At 38.6% G+C, this 27,530-nt stretch overlaps 1 protein-coding gene across 1 annotated transcript in view; it reads left to right on the forward strand.

Annotated features, from left to right (window-relative positions):
* Positions 1-4,869: 4,869 nt before the first annotated feature.
* LOC150078534 (max dimerization protein 1-like) overlaps positions 4,870-27,530 on the forward strand; it is a 204,232-nt gene continuing 181,571 nt past the window's right edge. The window contains exons 1-3 of the mRNA XM_090384769.1: positions 4,870-5,056; positions 5,092-5,155; positions 5,322-5,409. Of these exons, the coding sequence (XP_090240895.1) occupies positions 5,095-5,155; positions 5,322-5,409 (149 nt within the window). The 5' untranslated portion in view covers positions 4,870-5,056; positions 5,092-5,094. The remainder of the gene's footprint in view (positions 5,057-5,091; positions 5,156-5,321; positions 5,410-27,530) is intronic.

Here is a 27,530-nt window from a genome sequence, read left to right on the forward strand (position 1 = left end):
CACTGGAAACACGAGGCACGCTAAGGTAAACCCAATAAATTTAAAAGTTCAAGTTACAAAAATGTCACGTGACATTTGAATAAGTCGGATATAGCTGAAAAGGGGAGAAGGTAATTTAAAAGGAAATTTCGCGAAAGAAAAGGAACGGCAAATCAACAAAATTTAAAAATAAAACATTATTTCGCGAGCATTAACAACGAACTGAGACGAAGAAAAACCACTCACCTCATCGGTCGGGTGAAATTTCAAAGACTTTGAACAGTCCGATGCTTGACAATTTAATTTTAACTTACTTAATTCTTTACTTTCATTTTATTTTGTTTCTTCTTTCGTTTTAATCTTTAAAAACATAGTGGACGTGGAAATAGCGATCATTAACAATTCCACTGCCAACTGAAAGTCACTCCTTCTACTGATGTTCTTTTTTTTTTTAACCTCCGTTCTGCACTGTTTCTGGGTTCTACCCTAGAACTAGGAGCAGCCTTGGCTACCCTTTTCTTCTTTCTCACTCTGTGCAAGATAGATAACCACTCTCCCATTTTTTTTTTTTTTTCTTACTCTCTCTCTCTCTGCTGGCACCCCGACTTACATCTTCCTCTTCACTGTGGGATTAAAATTATATATTTATTCTGTGATTATTACTATTTATTTATTTTTTCATTTACTTAGCTTCTTTTTTTACTCGCGCTCTGTTCTGACACCTGGGATTTGGGCTGTCATTGGTGCCAGACAGCTCTCTCTCTTTTTTTTTTTATCACAGGGAATTTATTTATTTATTTATTTTTTTTTATGACAGGGAATTTATTTATTTATTTACTTTTTACTTATTATTATTATTATTATTTTTTTCCCTCTCTGGAGTGGGCCCCCAGAGAAATCTGGCCCACCTTTTGGCAACATCAGGTGCTTCAGAGTCTCGTTTTCAGCCTTTCTCATTGTTAATGCTCGTAAAATAGCATAGAAAAACTTGCATTTATGTGCACGTTTTTCTATCTCCGTATTTTTATATCCTCGGGTTTGGTGGACCCAGTTCAAAGGAACAAAAAAAGTGACATCGAGTATGCATTTTTTTTTGTCCTTTTCAATTTATTTTTTTCTCCCGCCCTAACCAGCCAAGAGCTTATGGAAACCCGACACTTGATTCGTTTCTTGATGTAGAGCGCGCGAATTTCTTTTTAACAGAGAGAGAGCTAATTTTGAACTAATGCCGTAGCGCGTTTCATCTCCAAAGCTTCGAGCGCCGTTTTGCCGAAGTAATAATTCCTCAATTGATATTATGATTGTACATTTTTTGCTGTTTTCGAGTGAATTAATAGTTTTTGCTGAACGCTAAAAGTAGGAAATGAAATAATATACTTATAGATATATAATATAGATTTTCTATTTTCAAGTGGTATTTCTTCGTCTCAGTTCGTTGTTAATGCTCGCGAAATAGTCTAGTTATGTATGGGCGAGAAGAATCAAGTGATTGCATTTCGTGTAACTTTTTGTTTTATTTTTAAATTTTGTTGATTTGCCGTTCCTTTTCTTTCGCGAAATTTCCTTTTAAATTTCCTTCTCCCCTTTTCAGCTATATGCGACTTATTCAAATATCACGTGACATTTTATTATCGCGAAAAAACATGCATTTTGGTAACTTGAACTTTTAAATTTATTGGATTTATCATTGTTTTCAGCCGCCATATTTGTTGCTGTGCCAAGTGCCGTCCGCGTGTCACTTGAAATCCATCGGGCGAGGAGAGGAGGGGGAACGCAGTGAGTGGGCGGAGTCACAATCCGTCAATCATTGCTTTCCCCCCTCTCCTCGCCGCCATTTTGAAAGGGGTATCCGTTTCTGAATCTCTACCCAATTTTTAATAACGCAATCGGGGAACGGTCTTTTATTAACGAGTTAAAAACTATTTCAGGAATAGTTTAATTCAAGATAAAATGAGAAATTTGTCATTGTTATTTGATGTATCTGAACTAGTAAATAGCGATGATATCGATTAAATAGCGACTGAACTAGTAAATAGCGATGATATCGATGATTTAATCGATATTTTTGCCATGGTAAAAATATTTATGCAAATAAATTGTATGAACTCATAATTTAGCTGCTGCATTGCCAGAGCTGGATTTTGGTATTCGCAGGCCCTAGGCACTTTTATTCTGAAATTTGCTAAAAAAAAAAAAAGGGGGTACGTGTGAAATGTTTCTTCTTTTTTTATCACTTTGACTGCGAATCATGTCAATTAACTAACTCAAGTTTCAACTATAATAAATGATAAACCACCTCAAATGATGCGACCATCACTTCGATTCTTCTAGTTTAGGGAACAGTCGCTAGATAGCGTATGCGTAATGAATGTACAGGTGACCCCCGCTTAACGCTGATCATTCGTTCCGGAAAAACAGAGCGCTAAGTGAATCCGCGCTAAGCGAGCGCCACTTTCCCATAAGGTAACATATGTATTTATGAGCTGCGGTCAGTGCCATAGGATATTTCCTAATGAATAATAAACAGTAATGAAAAGATGCACAAATGTCGGTCAAAATATTTAATATTCAAATATTTGCACATATAAAATATTCTGCATTGCATACGTATAATTATGTGGTAATTGCTTGCGTATCAAAAGTAAATTTAAAATTCCAATTAAAATAATGAATTTAATTTAATTGATGAATTTAATCATGAAAAATGTGTGGATTTTGAGTTGAACTTTGGCCCTCTTCCAAATAAACTAAAAGGGGTATTAATTTTAAATCCCCCGCAGCGTTACAACCAACAATAAAGTCAACCGATCCTTCACCGCTTTGAAACCTGCATGTTTTTTTTTCTTCTTTCAATATGAAACTTCTTTTAGGCATTCGTTTCCACAAAAGTCCTGCTTCAGCTATGTTAAAAACTTGTTGAGAAGTATAACACATAATACCCCTCTTCAATAATTTTAACAAAAGTTCTTTTTTGAAAGTTTCGGCTCCTTGATCTGCACTTGCGGCTTCTCCCTGGATTTTAAATCTATTCAACCAGCCCTTACCAGTTTTAAATGGTTCCACATTTTTTTTTTTTTTAGGCGAGTTTTCTTCAGATCATCATATTGGCTAATCTCTTTCTCTCTTTCTTTTTAATATTTAACTTAACTGAATTCTGCATTGGAATATTATCTTCAATAAAATTAAAGTCTTTCCATTTCAATCCTAATAGCCGGTCTAGTCCTAGTTGCTTGCAGTGGAACAGCTATCTTTCCCGCTGCAAAAATTAATTCTTTATTTTTTTATAATTGTTCTTACAGTTAAAGTTGCAAGTCCTAAATTATGGCACACATCCGTTTGTCGTTGACCGGAATCGATTCGCTTCAAAACGTCTAATTTACTTTTCAAATTCAGTCTTTTTCTTACATTTATAGTCTTCGTACTGCGCCCAGACGTTGTTGCTTTTTCATTCCTATCAGTCATTATTAGCTCTTCGAAAATGTAACTGCGTTGGTTGAATTAATTACGATACAATGTTCAAGTAAACTTTCCGTTACGCACGATGTCTAATACTCTACTGAGTGATGACTAGACTTCGGATAAATGCATATAACGCAAATATTACAAGCAATATACTTGATCATTTTTTAAAATGTTGATCGCGGAACTACGCAACTACGTAACTGAAACTAAATTAGCGTGCGAGAAAATTTTACTAAGCGTGGGAAAATTTCTCAAGTCGGCGTGGGAAACGTTTTAATGCTGTTTTGCTATTCATTTTCAAGCTATCGACTCCATCAAATGAAACGATTTCTTTATATATGTCAAAAATGTAATCCGTAAAAGAGCGTAATAGTGATCTGTGACAGCGTTATAGTCAGATACGGGTTATAATATAAGAACAGCGTTATAGCGAATCAGCGTAAAGCGAACCGCGTTATAACGGGGGCCTGCTGTACTTCAATACTTTCCATAATGAAATTACGGAAAGTATTGAAGCTCCTAGAGCCGATTTTGTTAGTCACAGTGAAAAGAATGAATTGTTTTTTTTTTTTAAATTTTTGCCTTCCTTCGTAGGCCATAAGCGCTATGCGTATGGGACTAAATGGGAAATCTGGCCCTGTGCATTGTGCTATTTTATAATCTACCTGCTATTATTTACTATTGACAAACAAGATGTGAATGTTTTTATATTTTGGTAATACAATTTTTGATATTGATTTTGTAATAAAATTAGTAATTACTAATTTGTAGTACTTATTTGTGTATTTTACTTTATTGTTGTTGGGCTTCCCCGTAGCTCGGTTCTGACGTTGCAGACGGCCCGGATTCGATTTCGGTGGGGGCCAAAATTTATGGTGCTCACCTAGCATCTTGTACTCTTCTTTATATTTCGCAGTATTACAACGTTTGTATTTAAACACATCGGTAAAAATATATGTATTTTTTTTTTGTTGGCCTCTGGCATCTAGGGAAACCCTCAAGAGCTTAGCGCCTCGTTGGCCCCGAGAAGTGTAATTACGGCCCTGCCGACCACTATGGTGCCGAAGGCCCTACACAACGATCTCATCAGGGAGAAATAATATAAAAACAACAATAATAAGAAGAAATCGGTTTGTTTTTTTCATTTTTTTATATGTAGTAGTTATTTCCTACTCCAGCTTTCCGCTGTTATTTATTTTTATTTCTTTCCAGAAGTGGTGCATGAAATATCTTAACAGAACTCTGTTCCATTTTTTTTTAGCTAGTGTGAGAAAGTTTTTTTCCAAAATAATGGTACTACTGCATATCTGGCAGGCAATGTTGAGACTTCGGTGACCACGTGGGAGCCAGCATGACTAGTATCCAGAATAAACAGTTGTTCTCATTTGTTCCTGCATTTCGGAAATCACGAAGAACTTCGAATGGATCTCGGATATGCGAACGTATGGTGTTCAGCCAATCCTAGTAACTCTGACGTCATATTATGTAAAGTACATTCCCGAATTGCGTGTGTTTGTATTTTTCGGCATTGACTCGGGTACAACGTGGGAAGTTCCGAACAAAACAAACGCGAAATTACGGAAAGTATCTTATACTGGCTTCGAACGGCATATTCGTTTACGTTTTAGTAAACTTTAAATTCAGTTAATTGTAATGAACATGAGCATCGCTATTTTACTACAAGCGGCTGAATATCTAGACAGGAGAGAAAGAGGTAATTCATTTCCATGCGGTCTGAATTTCTATATCATCGCATGTTGTGTAGTCTTTGCTGCCATGTTTCCAACATGGATGCCAAAGTGTCTGATCAGCTGATTTTGACACAACCACGCTAGTTTAGTGGCATGGGTGACCTTTCACATCCGTGGTTTCTTTTGCAGAGGCTGAACATGGATATGCATCAACTATGCCACTGCCGACTGATATTAATCGAAGGAGGCCAAAATCGAAAAAATCTCAGGGAAACAGGTAAATTTTATGATGTGAATAAGAATTCACTTTTATTGCCATTGTTTTCTTGCTCTGTGTGAATGGTTAGTACAATCACGATGATTCAGTTTACAGAAACTGATATCATTATCCAAGTGTAATTATATATATGTAACTATATATTTGTCTACGTATTATTGTTTAACGAATATCACGCGATGTGATTTAGGGAGTTAAGAATTCATTTAATTTAATTAACTTAAATCTAGTTGAGTTGCAGTTTTTCCAAAACAAAATAAGTTTTTCTTAGCTGGCTTGACTACTGCGGTTATAAATATATATTAATCAATGACTGAAATTATCATTTCGGCAGTCGTGTATAAAAACAAAACACATTTACTGATACATTTTTGTTATACTGTGTAGGGTGAGCTGCATTACTTTCCGTTCCATTGTGACTTTGGTGACCGCTTGTGTTTTTATACAGAGTAATTTTGTCTCTCAGGAATCTTTGGAAGAAAATGTCAATACTAATCAAAGTACAGCATTGAAGAGAGAGTAATTAGCACATCTTCCTCAGAAAGAGTAAGAGTGGGAAGAAACACAGATAGTTTTCACTGAAGTTTCCTTGCACAAATGCCACTCACAAATATATTTATTGATTCTTTTCTTCACACAGGTTCACTTCTTTGTGACCTGCGCGATGGTGTACAAACATTTGATTCCGTACAGCAGGTATGTTAAACTGGTGGCTTCTTGATGTCTCCAAGTGGCAATTTTTACCTGTTAATTCTATATGAATATAATGGTAAATGATGATACTGAAACGAAATATAAAACTCCCAATATATGTGAACTATCATGATTGCTGAGATCTATCAGAAATGATCAGTACTGTAGCTACCCAAGAACTGTTTGAGAAGTCTGTTAGTTTTCAAGAATAGTTTGTGTAGCCTATGAATACCCCTCAGTCTGACAGCCTTACTCCACAACATAAGAGAATTGCATAAATTCTTATATTAATTGATATTACATAAATTGAACTTTGTATTTAAACTTTAAATGGAATATAGTATTAGTAGGGGCACATGTTGCAAGAAAGCAAGCATATACAGCATCAGGCAAAAAAACAAAATTCATTTTGCCTACCAATCCACTCCAGTGGTTTGTCTAGTTCTTCTCTCAATTTATTTAAGCTATTCACAACAAGAGATAGAAGTTTGTTCCAGCATCAACCACCCAATGGCTAAAGGCAAACTTTCTTACATCTATTCTGCAACCATCCTTCCTCACCACTGCCTTATACAAGGGGATAATCACTTCCTTATCCCTGCTAGCAAAATTCCTATATATCATTGACAATACCCCATGAGGTACTCTTGCAGCCAGTTTGCACTGCTCAGCAACTTCATATCCGACTGCACAATTATCTCCAGCTATTTTTCATTCTCCCCTACCCTGAGTGTAGATCTGCACAGTTGGTAAGTTACTCTGAAGTTACTGCTACCCATATAGTAGTGGTAGTAGTGGCATGTGATGCAAGAAAGCAAATGTATGAGCTTATGCATCATCAGCCAAAAAAAAAAAAAAATCACACCATTCCCTCCAAATGCCTGTCCAGTTCCTCCTTAAATTTATTCAACCTATCAACTTCCACAACGACAGATGGAAGTTTGTTCCAGCAGTTAACCACCCGCTGGCTAAAGGCAAATTTCCGCACATCTAATCTACATCTGTCTTTTCTTAATTTGAATTTACGCCCCCTTAGGTTCGTAATCTGAACAAGTGGAAGGATCCCATCAGAATTCAGCATGCTGAACCCATTCAAGGCCTTATACACCTCAATCAGATCACCGCGCAGGTGCCTAGTCTCCAGCCACTGCAATTTGCAGAACTTAAGCCTCTCTTGATAAGAGGATCCCTTCATTCCCCCTCACCAATCTTGTTGGCCTTCTCTGTACACGCTCAAGTAAATCTACATCCTTCCTAAAATGAGGCCTCCAGACCTGTACGCAGTACTCAAGGCGTGGCCTGACCATTGCCTTATACAGAGGGATAATCACCTCCTTTTCCCTGCTAGCAAAATTCCTATATATCATTGACAAAACCCCATGACCTGCCCTGGCAGCCTGTCTGCATTGCTCAGAAAACTTCATATCTGCCTGCACAATTACTCCCAGGTCTTTTTCATTTTCTACCACCTTAAGTGTAGTACCACACAGTTGGTACGTTTCTCTGGGGTTACTTCTACCCATATGCAGTACTTTGCATTTGTCGAGGTTAAACTTCAGTTGCCACTTCTTAGCCCATCTGCCCAAATTATCTAGATCCTGTTGCAGTAGCACACTGCCATTACTGTCATTAACAACCCTGCCAACCTCTGTATCATCTGCAAACTTCGACACTAAGTCAAAGTTTGCAGTACATTGCATTTGTTAATGTTCAAAATTTCAGGTGCCACCTCCCAGTCCATATGTTTAACTTTTCTATACCTGTTCTTACCATTCTTACTGTCATTAACAACTCTACCAACCTTTGCATCATCTGAAAACTTTGGTCTCAAGTCTGACCTTTATCAATATCATTGATAAATACAGAAAATAGCAATGGGCCTAACACAGACCCCTGGGGGACGGACACCACTAATAACATTAGTCCAAGAAGAGCAGTGTCCATTGGTTACCACTCTGTCTTCTCCCACTGAACCATCCCTTAATGCCATACGGCTCCCACTTGTACAGTAGTCTTCCATGTGCAACAGTATCAAAAACTTTCCTAAAATCCAAGTACAGTATATGATTATTTTTCATATACTGTATAATCATAATACAGTATATGATTATTATAGATCAAAATTATTTTTTGCAGTCAGTTCCTTTGTGACCACATCGTAGTATCCAATCAGTTGGTTAGACAAGGCTTCCCCTAAACTAACCCATGCTGTGTATGAACCATAACTGCAGTCTTGTCTTGATAATCCTGCAGTGCTTTAACCAGTTATTTATTTATTTTTTTTTTTATTATTTTTTTTTTTTTTTTAGGAGCATTAGCAACTAAGGCCATATTGCTCCGGGATATGCGGTGGTCATTCCCTGACCTTTCCACGTCCTCCGTATTTGGTGGTGACGGGCTTGAACCCCGGTCTAATCAAGAAGAGTGTGCTACGCACTGCTGCTCCTTCCCACCTGGCTACGGAGGCGCTTTAACCAGTGGCTCCATTATTTTGCCCAGAGTGGAAGTTAAACCAACAGGCCTGTAATTATTTGTGTCACCCTTTGTAAAATGGCGATACATTTCCCATACATTTCCCAACAGTCCAAGGATGCCTTCATAATAATGGCTGAGGACCTGCTTATTTCCTTTGCTGCCTCTCTTAATATAACTGGATAGATCCCATCCACCCCAAGTGCCTTTCTTATGTTTAACTTCAACTATTTCTTTTCCACTTTGCTCTCAATTATTATACAATCCTTTAGCTCCCTGTTACAGTTTGATAAACTTCTGGCATTCTCCTCCCTTAATAACTCCTGATGTATGAATGTAGATACAAAATACTCATTCAGTTTGTCAGCTAACTCAGCAGGATCATCAACAGTTGAACCATCGATATCAAGTAGATCAATTTGATTCATCCCTTCCTTCTAGAGTTTACATAAGTAAAGATGTTTTTCTTTGTGTCCTTTGCTAAAATTTCTCATAATCAGCCTTTGCTTGAATAACCACCATTGTGACTTCATTACAGACTATTTTATATCTATTTATTAGGTGGTAGATGACTCATCAACTGGTGCAATACCACCACTTTGCTTATTAGAGGCTTGAAGTGGTGAAACCCATGTTTTGTATCTAGAGCAAAGTTTCCAGCATCACCCCCCCCCCCAATACTTCTCCTTCAACCCATGCACAGTACTATTATAGGTTTTGATACCTTTCGTGTTTGACGGTTTCATAAAAAAAAAACTATAGGCATCTATAGTTTTTTAATCATCTAATTAGATTTTGTGTCTCCTGATACTTTATATGTATCCCATGTATTTTTCTTCTCTGCCACGAGTCTCATTAGTTCCTCTGATTATCCATTTGAGTCTAAACCTTGAACAGTATTTCTTTGTTGGTATGAAAAGCCTAGTAGCTTCCAAGATTAATTCCTTGGTTAATTAATTCCATTCCAAGATTAATCAGCCTTTGCTTGAATAACCACCATTGTGACTTCATTACAGACTATTTTATATCTATTTATTAGGTGTTAGATGACTCATCAACTGGTGCAATACCACCACTTTGCTTATTAGAGGCTTGAAGTGGTGAAACCCATGTTTTGTATCTAGAGCAAAGTTTCCAGCATCCCCCCTCCCCAATACTTCTCCTTCAACCCATGCACGGTACTACTATAGGTTTTGATACCTTTCGTGTTTGACGGTTTCATAAAAAAAACTATAGGCATCTATAGTTTTTTAATCATCTAATTAGATTTTGTCTCCTGATACTTTATATGTATCCCATGTATTTTTCTTCTCTGCCACGAGTCTCATTAGTTCCTCTGACATCCATTTGAGTCTAAACCTTGAACAGTATTTCTTTGTTGGTATGAAAAGCCTAGTAGCTTCCAAGATTAATTCCTTGAATGCATCCCACTTAGAATTTGCTGTTGGCAATATCATCAGTTGGCCTCACTGTATAGAATTTAAAAAAAACTGTTTGGACCAATGTAGTCACCTTTACGAAAGCAAAAATCCTTCCATTTACCCCAGATGGTAGTTACCTCTTTGAATTAATCCCACATCAGAACACTGATTGCTGCCACTTAGTGGTTTCTTTATCTGCAAATTCTTAATGCATGAATAATCACTGCTGATAACCAGATCAAGAGTATTACTCCATCGAACATGCTGCTGCAGAAAACAATCATCCAATAAATCCACAGAAGTCTTGCTAGTATGCGAGTGACCAACCCACAAATTCTAGTGAATATCTGGAAAGTTAAAATCCTCCATTGTGAGACACTCTGATTTACCGGCTCATTATTTCTCTGTACAGTTGTTTGTTGTATTCACCAAAATCATTTAGCCTATAACACACTCCTACTCTCAATTTTGCTTTCCCAGTATCATAACAAACTGACTCAATGCTGCACTGTCCATCCATGTTAACTTGTTGTAACTCCTTAGATTTTGTTTCTTTACTAACAGCATAACCTTTCTATCCTATCTGTACACGTTGTACTCCCCAAATTCCAATTCTGCATTTTTTATACATGTGTGACCATGCCTCTGTTATCCAACAATATGGCCTTTGATGTCTTGACCAGCACTTCAAATTCAACAAATTTATTTACCATTCTCCTAGCATTGATGTGCATGTAAGTGTACATGCACTTATTCTTACCCTTAGTTATCCTAACACAGCCCATGTATTTACTTGTTCCATGATGACTCCCAGCAGTCTTTGAAATACCCAGCACCTCGCTTAACAGGCTGTTGGTCGTTTCAATAGAAGCAGTGCAAGAATTACTCTCACCTCTGCCTGTGGCTACTCTTAATCTGTTAGTCTGTGAATCCCCCCCCCATCTAAACTAGCAGTTTTCTGGTCCACCTAACACTGCTTAGATAGCATCAGCAAATATTCTTGCACCTTTTCTATTTAAGTATATCCCATCTCTGTAGAAACAGTCTATCCTGTTAACAAACAGTGGCCATGCTCAGAAAAATTCTATCCCCAAGAGCCTTGCATAATCTCTCAAGGGCTGAATTGATTGACAAGGCTCCGATTCTATGCTACCTCCTATCATGTCTGGCAGAATTGCACACAATTTCAAATTTAACCCTAACTCACAACTTTTTTTCAGCATTGATCTGTACTTACTAAGAAAATCCGCAGATCTCCCACTCTTAATGGCATTAGTGCCAATGTGTAAAATAATATTACCCTTTGTGCTCTTAAAAGATATCTACTCTACAACATCAATAATCTTTGCTCCTGGCAAACATACTCTGGTCCTATTTAACCCCAGGGGCTCACATCTGGTGAGTATGGGCTTGGCACACCCAGGGTCCCAAGCTGGATATCATCATTCTTCTCTTTCTTGGTGATTCCTTTCTACTTCTGTCTGTCTCTTTCTCACTCTGAGGGTAACTCGGGATTTTTTTTTTTGCTGGCGCAGCATAAGCCTCAGGCTTCCTTGCACCATATGGCTAATAATAATAAATAATAATATTCCACCTATCCTTTTTGTACAATATATTTGCCATTTTCCTGATGAGATAACTAGAGCTCCTCTGGTACCAGCACATTCTGCTCTGAAGATTGCTGCTGTGTTGCCTGGTGCACAAGAGTAAGCTCTGGCATTGAGTTGGGCAGCTGAGAGCTTGATGGTCCCCTCCCCCATTTTAATTCTTTCGAGGGCATCTTTCCTACTCTTCAAACGCTGATAGACACCAATCAGAATGCTGAGTTGGTACCTAATTTGTTGACACCTCTGCATCTAGCACACACAAAGACATCCTTCTTGGTCAGATCATGTCCTCTTCCAGAAAGTTCACAAACATTTCACAAGTTGCACATTTTTTTAGGCTGTGATGCATTGGAATATTAGCATCAGCATTAGTTGAGGCATATGATGCAAGAAAGCAAGCTTATACAGCATCACCCAAAAAAATAAAAAATATCAATAAATTAATAAGTATATATAAAAATGACGACTCGGAAAAGTATCTAAAGATGAAGTTATCCAATTTTTACTGTTTATTAAATTAAAGGAGAAAATATTGGCAACAAGATGAATGATTATCATTAATAATGGAGTAAGATCTACAGTAAGTATGGTAAATTTCCCAACGTTGAAACAATATTAAAAATATTTTTAATAATGCAATCAGGGAACGGTCATTTATTTGTTCTCAAACGAGTTAAAAACTATTTCAGGACTAGTTTAATTCAAGATTCTTAATTATAATAAAAATTATAATTAAGAAGGTTAAAAATTTTGATTGATTATTTGACTATACTATACTTTTTTTTTTTTTTTTTTTTTTTTTTAATGTAAACCCCAAACACGATATGTATTAGAACCTATAGCACAGTCGATTCCGGTTTTTGGGACACATCGGGACTAGCGCATTTTGGCCCGATTAAACGGCTGCCCGAATTATCTGAAGTTTCACATGAATAGTTATAGATAGAATGGATCCCCGCTTTGCAATTGGTTCACTGTACAATCAAATCCTGTGCACACTGCATGCACTCCCACTGGAGAGCACCTCTGCTCCCCAGTGTGTGTGCCCATATCACCAGTGCTGTAGGACAGTTTTACATTATTTCACTATATTCCAGACCAGGTGAAGATATTAATCAAACTATTGAATATCTACAAGTAGTCACAAACTTGCTATTTACTGCAAATATCATAGTGTGTGCTGATGTCAACTGCCGGTCAGCCTTATGGCATAGCTGTACGGAAGACAGAGCAGGCACACACTACGGCCAGATACTTTTAGACTATATAGCCACCTCACCCTTTCAAGTGCTAAACCAACCAAATAACCACCCAACTTTTAGCAGTACTATGTGGAAGAGTGACATTGATGTTACTCTTGCCACCAATTCAGTAGCTTATAAAATCACAGACTGGTGTGTCCAGCCAGCCTGGACTACATCAGATCACAGAGAAATTTCCTTCAAACTAAACAGGCAATTACAAACAACCCAACACTCCCTGTTGGATATCAAAAGGCATAACCTTAAAAGGCAAACTGGCAGATTTTTGCAGAACATACAGCAGCTGAGCTGCAAAAACAGGCAAATGAGTGGTCTAGATCAGGCAACTGTAGCCTGGATGAGCAAACACTGACTATAACAAACATTTTAACAAAAACAGCAACCCTGTCTATCCCATGGAAAAAAATGAGGAAGCAGACAGTTCCCTGGTGGTGCCCCGAACTGACTATACTCAGAAGTAGGGTACACCAGGCAAGGAGACATTTTCAAAGAGCCAGAACATCTTGGCCACAAAATGAGGTGGATGCACTGAGAGATTCTTATAGAACTCTCAGGAATCAGTATACAGCCTTCATAAGAGACAAGAAAAAGGAATGCTGGAGGCACTTGGTGGGAACTACTGGAAACAATAACCCTTGGGGAGTTGTCTGCAGAATAGTGACCAACAAGCTGCCAAGAGGAGATGTCTTAGAAACTACTGTCAAACCAGATGGAACCCCAACCCTGTGTTGGGTCGATTCTGTAAATAACATCCTAGACAGTATCATTCAGACTGAAACTGGGAATCTGTCCCCCACGGCGCCTCCGTAGCCAGGTGGGCAGGAGCAGCAGTGTCGTAGCACACGCTTCTTGATTAGACCGGGGTTCCAGCCTGTGACCACCAAATATTATTATTATTATTAGCCATATGGTGCAAGGAAGTCTGAGGCTTTTGCTGCACCAGCCAAAAAAAGAAAAAAAAATCTGAATTTCTCCGAGAGAGAGAAGTAGAAGGGAATCACCGAGAAAATGATGATATCCAGCTATGGGTTTCAGCCAATCTGAAACAAGAAATAATATAAATTGAAATTGGCAAAATAATGAGCATCAACCTGTGTGGCATGTAATCTGCCTTTAATTTCTTAAAGAATTACAGATTATTCTCAGGCATTTTGTGGACTTTTCTGTATGATTTCTTCAGTGACTGTAAAGACAGCATAACCGGTAAATTATGGTGACTTAAATTACATTGAGTTTTTAATTTGATTACAAATTTCTTACTTGTTATTATTTAGCCGTGAGTAATAGATCTTGAGTTTGTCAACAGGTAACTATCAGTAAACATCAGGTAAAGAATAGTTTTAGGGGTTTAAATAATTTTTTTAATTAGTTAATAATTTACATTTAGTTAATAAGATTTTATTTAATAAAATTAAATAAATTTAAACTTAAGTAAACAGATGAATACTTAAATTCCTGTAATTCTGTCCTTCTGACTCCATCAGCCTCCCATACCAAGATAGTGGTTTATAATCATTGTCTTGGTATGTATGTATATTAACCACTTTCTTGATATATGAGGCTCATAGTGTTATAAAGACAGAGCATTAGAGGAATAGCAGACCGGGCTAGCCAGGTGGGTAAAGTGCCTGCCAGGCAACCCAAAGGTCGCGGGTTCGAATCCCGCCTCGGGCTTGGATCAAAGTACTGCAAAAACCTTGGGAGGTGCACTATGGCCACAGAAGCCGATGCGCCAACAACTACCAAAAAAAAAAAAAAAAAAAAAAAAATTAGAGGAATGTAATGCTCTGTAATTCATAGCTATCTATTTACTTAAGTTCTTGCCTTCCCGAAACCCGGAAAGGTCCAAAAATACTGAACAATTGCCATTCTATTGCTCTGATCAGCTGTTTGTACAAGATCATGGAATGAGTGGTCAGCGCTTACCTTATGTGGTTGTTTGAAACTAACACCTGCTTTTCAGGATACAGTGTGGCTTCCAAAAGAACTGGCCAATGTTCATCCATTTAATCCAACTGGAAACATCTATTTGTGATACTTTCCTGAAATGGAAGAACTAGGTGTTGGTTTTTTTTGATATGGAAAAAGCACATGACACAGTTTGGAGATTCTGAATTTTAAAAAAGTATTTATAACTTTGGTCTTATGGAACACATTGCCATCTTTATTGGAAACTTCCTGTGAAACCAGTCATTTGAAGTTTGTGTAGGATCCACTCTCTCTAGGCCATTTTATCAAGAAGAGGGAGATCCACAAGGATCAGTTCTGAGTGTTATGATTTTTGCTATCAACGTTAATTCTGTGAGTGAACAACTTCCTCGAACCATAAATTGTGCCACCCTCTGTTGGTAACTTGAGCATATTTTCAGTCATGCAATATGAAAGGCAATTGCTATGGAAGATGCGGAAAGGTCAGGGAATGACCACTGCATATCCATGGAGCAATATGGCCTTGGTTGCTAATGCTCCTAAAACACAAATAACAAACAAACAAACAAACATTCCCCCACCCAGCTAGACATTATAAAAGAAAACACTGAATATGACAATGCCAATATTGAACCTCTGTTCACTATACAAGACTTAGAAATAGCACTATCTAAAACCAAAAACAATAAATGCCCAGGTTTTGACCTCATAGAGGTTGAGATTATCAAAAAATTAGTGGAAATAGCACCAGATAAATTAATAGTACTATATAATAACTGTATGACAGAAGGTATATTCCCAAAAATATGGAAACAATCTGGTTAAGATTAATTCTCAAAAACCCTGAAAAACTCCCTATTGATCCCAAATCATATAGACCAATAGACCTACTCCCTGTACTAGGGAAAATACCAAGGCAGAAGCAGGTTTGCATTCCAACAATCAGTACGGTTTTAAGCAGGGCAATTCTACGGAGGATGCCATGCACCACCTACTGACCAACAGTTAAAAACACAGATGAGAAATATATGCTGGCAATCTCCATTGACTTTGCTGGAGCGTTTGACTCACTCTGGTGGCCTAGTGTCCTTAGGAGACTTTGCCAGGCAAATGCCCGACAAAACCTCTATAAGGTATAAACAGCTATAAGGTAAAAACCTTACAGACAGAAGTGTCTAATTACGCACAAGGTTCCAGGAATTGACACGCCCTGTGAATAAAGGCTGCCCGCAGGGTTCAATCCTTGGCCCTTTCTTTTGGAACATTGTTCTGGACGAATTTCTGGCCTTGAATCTGGGCCCCCGTGGAAAGCCTGGCCTTTGCAGATGACATGATTTTCCTTGTAAAAGGTAACTCACGAGTGGTTGTAGTAAAAAAAAAAAGTAAAGTGCAGCCATTATCAACCCACTGCAGGATGAAAGCCTCCTCAACAATTCATGCTGAGGGAAATGGACCATAATCTGCCACGCTGGTCCAGTGCGGGTTGGCAGATTGACCGTATTCAACAGTCAGGGGCTTGAACCCCGGTCTACTCAAAGAGCGTGTGCTATTGCATCCCGCTCCTGCCCACTCGGCTACGGAGGCTGCCGCTCTCTTGCAGCTGCAGGAGTGGGCACAAATGCACATGCTCAAAATATCGCCTGAAAAAACCAAACAAATACTTCTAAAAGGCAATTTGGACATAAGAAGATGACCACAAATCAAAATTAACACAACCACTATAAAAATGGTAACAGAACTAAAATATCTTGGGTGGTCTTTGATTCAAAATTAACTTTTTACCCCCATTTGATCTACTTGGCGAAGAAAGTGAGAAATTATGCAGGTATGATTGCCAGGATCAGTCGAGCAGGCTAGGGACTCAAAAGAAAGACCCTGGCAATCATATACCGTGCAATGTTCCTACCTGTTATCACATATGGAGCCAGTGCGTGGTTCATCCGCTCGGCCATAGTAAGAAATAGGAATAAATTAGAATCGATAAAGGACAATACTACTCAGTATTACCAGAGCATGTCGCACAGTAAGCACACCAGCACTACAGTTTCTGGCTGGAACTCTCCCACTTTACCTGGAAGTAGCCAATAGAGGCTTATATTATAGATTTAATAAGGGCATACCCACAGAATTTCTGGGGATAGCCCTTGATACAACCAACACCTTCAATGATGAAAGAAAAAGAATAGCCACAAAGCTCCATGAGCTATGACAAACAAAGTGGGAGCAGGAAACCAGAGGTCTGGTTACCAAATGGTTTCTGCCAAGGATGTCAATGGTTAGCCCAAAGCCACCTAAGTGGTATGCCCCTGGACTTTTTACAACATTTATATTGACAGGTCACGGCTCCCTAAAGGCAAAACTAACTTCCTTAGGCCTGACTGATGACCCAAACTGCACCTGTGGCAAAAGTGAAGACTGGGCACACATTTTACATGAATGTATAATATATGACATCCCCAGAACAGAGCTAATAGCACAGATTGGTCCCCTTCCCAGGGGTGAAGAACATCTGTTCATCATAGAAGAGCAAAATTATAAAGCTTTTACATCTTTCACACAGAAAGTATTCGAAATGCGCAGAGCAATCCAAAGAATGGCAATTCTGCCCCCCCAGTGATTAATCAATAGTAAAATTTCCCAAGCTTCCTACCACGCCCAGACAATGACTTAAAAACTGTTAGGATAGCAGTATTCTGTGCCCTGACATAACAGAACTCCCCAGGACTACCCTGCCATGTGTAGGAACCTGGGGCCCCCACACCAAATAAGTAACCATGTAGGGGAGGGAGATGTACAGGAAGCCAGGGAAGCAGATTAACTGAAAAATATCAGTAAGCTAGTAGCAAGGGGATGCAATGTAGAATGAATGAATGAAAATGAAAAATAGAATAAATAAGCTGGGCACTGAGTGAACTAGAAATTGGTAAAAGGAAATCAATGGCAGTTTTGGTCAAAGAAAGAGTGACCTAGCATGAAGGAAAGAGAGAGAGTGAATGGGAATGAGTGGAAGAGCAAATGTAATTGGCCGAAAGAATACAAAGTTAAAAATAACTTGCATTACTTTATACATACTGTACCAACAAACATTTACTAACCACATAAACACTATCACTGCATTCTCCCCTGGCCAGCAAAAAAAAAAAAAAAAAAAAAAAACTTTCGGCTAGGCCTGCAAGAACAACTGAAGAATAGCAGTAAGTTGAGATGCCCAGAGAGTGCAGTGCAGAAAGTTAGTCGAATAAATCAGATGAGAGCTAGAAGAATGAATAAAAGTGTAGGCATATGAGAAAAAGAACACAAACCATAAATGCTACAGTTAAGTACACACTAACCCTAGTTTTAATTAGTATTTAAATTTACACTACACATTGCATCCCCCTCCTGGTGTGTGAGAAAAAGATGAATGAGTTGAGTGAAAAAAAAAAAAAAAAATATATATATATATATAAAAAACTTGGAAAAAAAATTATAAAATAAGAAAAAAGTATTAAATATAATAATAATAAAAAAAAAGAAATCAAGTAGAGTGAGAATGCAGATTATGAATGAAATAAATGTGTCTCTCTCCCACCCCCCTCACCTGTTCGGTTTCCCACTGCCAGCTAACATATCCTACCCCCGGAGCGGGATGGGCAGCTTGACCTTCATACTGGATTCGACACTGCTTGGACATGACACCGATTAAGACATTCTGCGGCTTTGCTGCCAACACGCCAGTGGCGATCTGAACTGGGTACTCTAACCTGGTTCCCTTTAAAACCCCATCCACTGACCTCTTTGCGGATGCCTACTCTATCGTCCCTATTCTTCTATTTGTTTTTCCCCCCAGTCTTCAGTCTCCCCCCTCTCTCACTAAATCGACTGAGTACACCCTTAACAATGCCCCCAAATTCTAATCAACGTCTGAATTCTTCCGGTTTCGTGTAAATCTCTAAGACAACTAACACTATTAGCTTTTATCTAGCGTGTAGCCCCACATGTCTAAATTTAATAACATCAAAATTTTGCTCGACCTATTAGGCCTTTAACACATCTCTTTAGTGTTCAATTTCCTAACAGCAATCTAATTAAGCATTAATGTCAAACACATAATTTTTTTTTTTTTTTTTTTTTTAGGTCCTAGCCACTGAAATCCCAGGAAACTAGTTGGCAGGACCTGCCAGAGCAATTTGATGTGATACTGGATACACCTGGCTAACCTCCACGTGGTATGGGCAATGTCGGGCCCCACTACTGGCCTGGTGCCCAATAAGCTGGACAAACAATGGGCACAACATATGGCACTGCACAGACAAGGCCCACACACTTTCAGGTCAGAGAATGACCACCGCATATTCTCGGAGCAATATGGCCTTAGTTGCTAATGCTCCTAAAAACCAAAATAACAAATATAACCCACACACTTTCAAGTCTCTGGCTTGACAGTGTACTGTCCTTGATACAGCGAAACACACGCAGAGATGGGAGAAATCCCAGGTGCTGTCTGACACGACTGTACCTTATACACAATCAAATCACATTGCAATGGACTCACCATAGTAAAGTACGGTTCACTATACGATGCGCAGTAAGCACTAATCATTGGGAACATGTTTGTGAATTGAATTTTAATTCTATTAAACATCGATTCTAATTAGCAAAAATAGGAGGAATATTATCCACAGGCTATAAAAGTAAAGATATTAAGCACAAATTTACCCTTTATTACCTTACCAATTAAAAAATTAAATGATACATGAAAATTGGAAAAATATACATGACAATCTGAATAATAAATGTATTGTAATATGTACATATTAACTAGTTTACATTTGTGGGTGGGGGTTAAAATTTAAAACAGTAAAAAGATAAGCAATCAATAACAAAGAACACTGCACATACAAATTGCAAGTAACACAAAAAGCGCAAGTGAGAAAGGAGTAACACGTTACGAAGCTTTAAAAATAGGGATGAAGACAAGATTCTGAAAATGAATTTTTTTATATGATTGAAGATTCCATCGAAGTGTAAACACATTTCACCATAAAAACCCACAAAATTCCAGCTGTTGGTATTATCGCAAATACTGTAAGATCGAGTTTACTATCTGTTTATGATAGATTTCACTAACAGAAAAGCACAATAAACAGGTGACTGCTTATTGTTTTATGGTTGTGACCTCCAGAAATCCGACCGAACAACGTTGTACGGTTGAAGACAATTGTAGGATAATCGCCAGTGCTGCAGTCTTCTGCCCCAATTAAATGGCATGTTTTCCCAATTAAGCAAAGTAAACCCTGACTATTTTCTTGACTTGGTTCTGTTTTTTAAGATTTTCCCCAAATAAATGGCTGCCCCTATTAACCAGTGGCCCAAATAACTTGAATCCACTGTACTTAGTACCGTGCTTGGGTTGGAGGTTGAAAAGACGAAAGAAGATATTTGTTGACATTGGACTTTGACTTCTGTAGACTAATTTTCAGGAAATACGTATGAAGGAAGGTTGTTCCAGAAAACGGCAATTGAATGAATAAACGAGGAAGATGAAAAGTTGGTTCTGTGAGTTTGAAGTTGGACAGTAAATGGATGTTGGCTGGTGGCATCACGTGTTCGGACTGTTTTGAAAGAGAGAGCAGGAATTATAGAAGCCAATTCATAAGAACAGTGCCCATGGAAATATCTGTAGAAGAGGCATGCAGCAGAAACAGTACGTCTATGAGACAGCGAGTGGAGAGACTCTTTTAGAGATGAATCATTAATTAACCGAACTGCCCTCTTCTGAACAGAATCAAGAAGCCTGAGAGAGGTTTTGGGGGCACCACCCCAGAATGGGAACAATATTCTATGGTAGTACGGATTTGTGATTTGTATAAAGTGAACAGCTGTTTGGAAGAAAAGTAACGCCGAGAGCGAAAGAGAAAACCAAGTTTTTTAGATGCAGAGGAAGCAGTATTTCTAATGTGCTTATGCCAAGAGAGATTAGAAGTTAGGGTAATCCCTAAAAGAGATATATCACATTGCCTAGAAATTGGAGTGTCACCAAAGATAAGCATAGGAGCAGAAGAATCCTTTTTGCAAGATATAAGATAAGACTGAGTTTTAGAAGGATTGAAATCAACTAAGTTGTCCTTGCCCCACTGGAGAATTACTTGGAGATCGGCATTTAAGGAATTGGTAGAGGATTTTCGAGAAGTTGAAGCTGATTGAGCAGGGCAAGGTTTCTCAAAATTCAATGTGCTATCATCGGCAAAACTATGGATAGGATTTCCAGTCAATGGAAGAAGGTCATTAATAAACAAGAGGAAAAGAGTGGGAGAAAGAACTGAATCTTGGGGGACACCGGCATTAGTGGACAAGTGTGAAGACAGAGAGCCATCTACCATCACCCTCATTGAGCGATCGGAGAGAAACTGGATAACCAATTACAAAAAACAGTTGGCAAACCATAAGCTGGAAGCTTGTTTAGAAGAACTTTATGCCAAACACGATTGATAGCCTTTGAGTTGTCAAGAGCAACTGCTTGTGTTTCAACGAACTTTTCCATTGAATTAGTCCATAAATGGGTAACATAAGCAAGAATATCACCAGTGGATCGACACTAATGGAATCCATACTGGCGATGATTGATCAGATGGAAGGTTACTAGGTAGTTTAAGAGTTGGTGGTTAATTGATTTCTCCATTACTTTAGAAAGAGTAGAAGTAATTGGATGGGAGGGATTTGTCACTCTTTTTAGGAACTGGCTGGATATGAGCAAATTTCCAAGCATAAGGAAAAACACCTTTGGAATAAGAAAGTGAAAAAAAGGTGGCAAAGAACTGGAGTAAGTTCAGGAGCACAGATTTTGAGAACAAGTGGATAAATACCATCGGGACCTGGGGCTTTCTTAGCATTGATTAATCAAAATCCATTGGCGCACTATAGCCTTAGATGCTGATGTGCCAGAAAAATCCTAATAACCAACTAACCAATCATCAAAATCCTTTTCACAGGAGGCATTGAATGGAGCGTGCCTGAAATGGTGGGAGGTGTTTTACCAAGATCATTAATACATGAGTTGGAAGAAAAACGGGATGCTAGTAGGTCAGCTTTATTCTTGGCTGAAGTGACAACAGAACCATCTTATTTGGACAGAGGTGGTAGCAGAGATGGGCAAAGGTTGCGGCTAATAGCTTTGGCAAGAGACCAGAATGCTCGGCTATCATTAGGGCAAGAAGCATATTTTCTACTCTTAGCCTGTTCAAACTCCTGTTTGGACTGATTAATAACTGCTTTACAATTGTTGCGAGCTTTGGTATAGGCAGAAAATGAAACTGAAGAATTAGAAACAAGCCAATTACGATATGCAACGTTCTTCTCTTGGACAGCCTTAGCACATTTATTGGAAAACCAAGGTTTAGATAAAGGACGAGATTTTAAAGTGGAGTGTGGGATAAAGGATTCCATTCCTGCAAGAATAATTTCACTGACACGATCTGAGCAAACGTTGACATCAGAAATTTTGAAACAGTAATCAGACCAAGGAAAAGAAGTCTCGCAGGTCATCCTATTTTGCATTCTTGTAATGCCAAACAATACGAGGTTGGGAATAGGCATGAGATAAAGGTTCCATTGGAGAAGAGACAATCACCAAGTTGTGATCTGAAGTGCCTAAAGGACCTCTCACTTCAACCTTGTACTTAGAAGGGTTGTTTGTGAGAAAAAGATCAAGCGTATTGGCTGTATGATTAGGATTGTCCGGTATTCTTGTAGGTAAATGAACAATCTGTGCTAGGTCATTAGTAATTGCAAAAGCCTCAGCATCTCGACCTGCTGGATCGGTGTGACTAGAAAACGGAAGCCAGCTGGAGTTGTGAACGTTAAAATCACCAAGGAAAATTACCTCACTGTTAGGAAAGTTGGACTGGAGAAAGTCAAGTTGCAAAGAGAGGAAGTCAAAAAGCTCCAAGTGATTAGTGGAGTTGGGAGAACGATAGAGACAACAGATGAATTTTACACAATGAGGTAGAGAGATTTTAAGCCAGAGAAGATCAAAGAGAGGAGATTCCAAATTGCCAAGTCTCTGACAGGGAATATCAGAACGGACATATGCACAAGTACCACCTTTGAGGCGAAAGGAATCATACAGCAAATAATTTGGACATCTGAGATGAGCAGTAGTTGAATCAACTGATAACTGAGATTCAGTCAGAAAAAGTACATGGGGTTTGGAAGACTGCAAGTGGAAATGGACATCGTTGAGATTAGAATTGAGACCACGTATATTTGTGAAATGAATTATGAAGTCCTTGGGAGGTTTAGATCTTTTCGCAGATAAGCTTGCTCTATTATTTTGACAATTCATGGTGTATTCAATAGTAAGAAAAAGTGGATGGGACATGTTGTATGAAAGTAATGAAAATTTTGGATATGGCGTACATGTGGTAAGAATATACCCAGATCCTTGACATAACGTGGCCTCGACAATGCTCCCCGCATACACACTACTCGGACTCCCTCCAGTCACTATCTGGCAGAGTAGAGGTAGCAAGATTATACACTAGCTGATCCGGAAGCTTCCTAGAGAGTTACCAATAGGTTCAGTCCGGTGTACTAACTAGCGGCTGGCCTGCGAACACCGTTTTAGAGCTGTACCCTCGAAATGTAAGGAATATTGGATCTCGCCGCGACATTCATCATAACCTCAGAAATCATCAATCATACTGCATGATAGAAGAGATAGGGAAGGGTTGGCCGGAACTTAGCTCTAGAGACTAAACATGGGTTCCACCACTTCAAGCCTCCAATAAGCAAAGTGGTGGTATTTCACCGGTTGATGAGAGTCATCTACCACCTAGTACTGCCTGGTAACATAGAGGGGCGGCGTTCCTCCATGTGGTGTGGGTGCCACACCTCGACCCCTGTTTACGTTGGTTCACACCTGGGTGGTCACCCACCATGTACTTGTGCATGAAGGTTATACCCAGGATTACTAACAGTCCCACCATCGTGAAGGTGCAAGCAGAGGATTTGGCTGTCATAGACCGTCCGGACTTCACCGAAATTGGGTCCACTTTGACTTGAGTGTCACCCGAATATCAGTTCCATCAGCGTTTTAGACTCCCAGGTAGCAAGAACAGCTTGTCTGGTATATCTGAGAGAATGTCTGTGACAACCTCAAGGACCGAAGTTAGTACACTTAAATGGAAAAGGTGCAAGAATATTTGCCGATGCTATTAAGGCAGTGTTAAGTGGGTTGGAAAACTGGTAGCTTGTGGAGGATACACAGACTATATAAGTTAAGAATAGTCCTCTCCCTCAGTAGAGGATGAATGCAATTCTTCCACTGCTTCTATTGGAATGGGCAGCAGCCTTGAAAGCAAGGTGCTAGGAGTTATCCTGCAGGGAATGTTAGGGTTGCATGTATACTAGCACCTTGTAAGAACAGGTGCATGTATACTTGCACCTTGTAAGGACAGGTGTATTGTACTCCTATGCTAGGAGTATAATAAATAAATGTGATGAATTTGAAGTGCTGTTTAAGATGTCGTATGGAGACATTTGGATTTCAGAGACATGGTATCACTCAGATATAAGGGATGCAGAATTTGAATATGGAGAGTACAATGTATAAAGAAAGGATATGTATATTTAAAATTTATTAAAAGAGGCGATCCCATCCAGCTTTCCAGGCAGCCCTGCTATCTGTTGCAATACTGTACTGGTAATTCATAGCATGACATGTACTACCACTAGTTGGTTAGGATTCCTGGCACGTGGATACGTCTAGGGATTATCTGCCAGCATATGGATGATACAAATCAGCATCAGTTGTCTGCCAGTGTACTGATAGCATAATTTACCACCGACGATAAGCCAACGGTTTTGAAATGTTGACCGTCTGGGTGGTGGTGCCCACTGAGAATAAATAACAGTAGTCTTCTCTACTAGAGAAGCGTTATTTATTTGAAGTAGTGCAATACCTGGTATCTCGTTGTGAAGGTAGCCACAATATGAGATACAATTAAAAATGATGCCTTCACACTACGTACATAGTTTAATTTATCGGTAAACTGTGGTGTATTTACACTGATATTATATAGTTAATTTAAACCCATATATTATGCCTCGCGCATTGAATCTTCAAATACTGTATACTGATAGCATAATACACAACATCGATATAATAACCCCAATTTGCAGGGTGTTAGCATTAGCATTAGTAGAGGCATTTGATGCAAGAAAGCAAGCTTATGCAGCATCAGCCAAAAAAAAAAAAACAGTAACATAAATAAATAAAAATAACCACTTCCACTTCACCCCTCTGTTCATTCGAAATACCTGTCCAGCTGAGCCTTAAACTTATTTAGGCTATCAACTTCCACGACAAGGGATGGAAGTCTATTCCACAAACCAACCAGCCGCTGGCTAAAGGCAAATTTCCTCACATCTATCCTACATCTGTCTTTTCTCAATTTGAATTTATGCCCTCTCAGGTGATTATTCTGAGCAAGAGGAAGAATCCCATCAGCATTGAGCATGCTCAAACCATTCAAGGCTTTGTACACCTCTATCAGATCACCTCGCTGGTGCCTAGTTTCCAGACACTGTAATTCGCAAAACTTAAGCCTTTCTTTTTAAGAGCACCCCTTTGTCCCATTCACCAATCTAGTTGCCCTTCTCTGTACTCGTTCCAGCAGCTCTACATCCTTCTTGAAATGAGGCCTCCAGGCCTGTATACAGTACTCTAGGTGTGGCCTGACCATTGCCTTATACAAGGGAATAATCACCTCCTTATCCCTGCTAGAAAAATTCCTATATATCATTGACAATACACCATGAGCTACTCTTGCAGCCCATCTGCACTGCTCAGAGAACTTCATATCTGCCTGCACAACCACCCCCAGGTCCCTTTCATTCTCTACCACTATCAGTGTAGTACCACAGAGTTAATACGTTGCTCTGGGGTTGCTGTTTCCCATATGTAGTACTTTACATTTGTCAATGTTAAACTTCATTTGCCACCTCGAAGCCCATCTGCTCAACCTTTGCAAATCCTGTTGCAGCAGCATAGTGTCAGTAGTGTCCTTGACAACTGTTAAAAATGCATTTATTTTTAACCGTATTGGTACATTCTTAGAGAGCACAAGGGCCTCATACTTTCACTGCGCTGTATCTGTCATAAAATATTTACTTCGCCGGAGAAGGCAGAATTACTTTCGCTTTCGCATGGGAGCAGAGCCGCACCCACGAAATTCCAAAACCACCGTCCGACGCCTGCCGTACGTTATTTACTCGTTCGGAGCGGGCAAGCGTATTGTTGACGAAAAACAGGGGAGTTAGATTTTCGGAGAACACTACTAGTATTGTGTTTGATTCAGGCATCAGCAGAGTGTTTATTATTTCATAGTTTCTTGTGTCGGAGTAGACGATTTTATGTCCGTTTTGGCTTTTGTGCGAACCTCATACAAACATGTAATTCTTTCAACGACTTTCATAAATCGGATTTTCGGTTGAGTCTGAACGCTGTAAAAATACAGTTCCCCAGATGTTTTTCCGCTTGACGAAACTAACTAGAAGGGAAATAGGGGGGAAGGCAGTTCGGTTAACAGTTAGGGTGTGGGAATAGTTGAAGTCGGAGTTCTAAGTGGTTGGAGCTGAGGCTTGGACAAGTGAGTTGGTCGGTGAACGAGCTGTGACCTGTAATATGCAGTTAGCGGAGTTTGAGTTAGGATTTTGTTAAGATAGAGAGCCGTCGCAATGATAATCTTTTTTAGATTGTGAAGAAAATATTCTTAAGAAGGGGAAACGAAAAGTCGGAAGAAGAAGAAGGCAAAAAACTCGTTAATGAGATATAGGAAGGAATCGAGATGAACTACTGTCCGGTAACTACAGTTCCTGAGGCGATGCTGAATTATTCGGGTAAGTTAACCCTCGTTATTTAATTATAAACGGAACTTAATTGCGCTAAGTCGAACATACTTCCATCCCCCCTTTTATATATTTTTTATGTGCTTAAAGACATCGATCCTCACGCACACTCATACTTTGATGAGAGTTTTGTTATTTTACTTAGCATTTCATATTTAATAGATACTATAACTTGTACATGAATACCGGACGTTATTTAATTAGAATTAATTATAATTAAATATTAAAACTGAATAATCCTAATTAACATTAAAACTGAATATTATAATTAAATATTATAACTGAATATTATAATTAAATAGTAAGACTGAATATTATAATTAAATATTATAACTGAATATTATAATTAAATAGTAAGACTGAATATTAATCATGGCCTACAATCTTACATGTTCCACCAATGTGGTGTAATATTCGTCAGCTACACGATGTATGAACGCTCTTTGGCTGTCGAATGTTCATGAATAACATAACAATTTGCAAACCAATACCATTATTAATTAATCCGTTGGTTACCTAAATATGTAAAGGTATAAAGCTCAAGGCTATTTTACTAAAGACTTATACACTGTTTTGTCTAACTGTATTTTGTAACAATTTAGTATGTTTAATAAACCATGTTTTGTTTGCTAATTTTTGCCAATTGATTACTCTCTGATGACACATGATTTCTTTGAATGGATTACTGATAAAGAACTGTTAAGGCGGCGCTTTTGATTCTAATCAAATAGAAAGGAGTCAAAGGTGAAAATAATCACAACGCGATCTTGATGTTGCAGATTTGCTCAACGTCCATCTGAGTAAGTTTTTAGAACACGGGATTTGTCCTAACTAACTACTAGACGATT

Source organism: Mastigoproctus giganteus, chromosome 11 (assembly GCF_048544385.1).
Source record: "Mastigoproctus giganteus isolate SK-2022 chromosome 11, ASM4854438v1, whole genome shotgun sequence".
NCBI lineage: Eukaryota > Metazoa > Arthropoda > Arachnida > Uropygi > Thelyphonidae > Mastigoproctus > Mastigoproctus giganteus.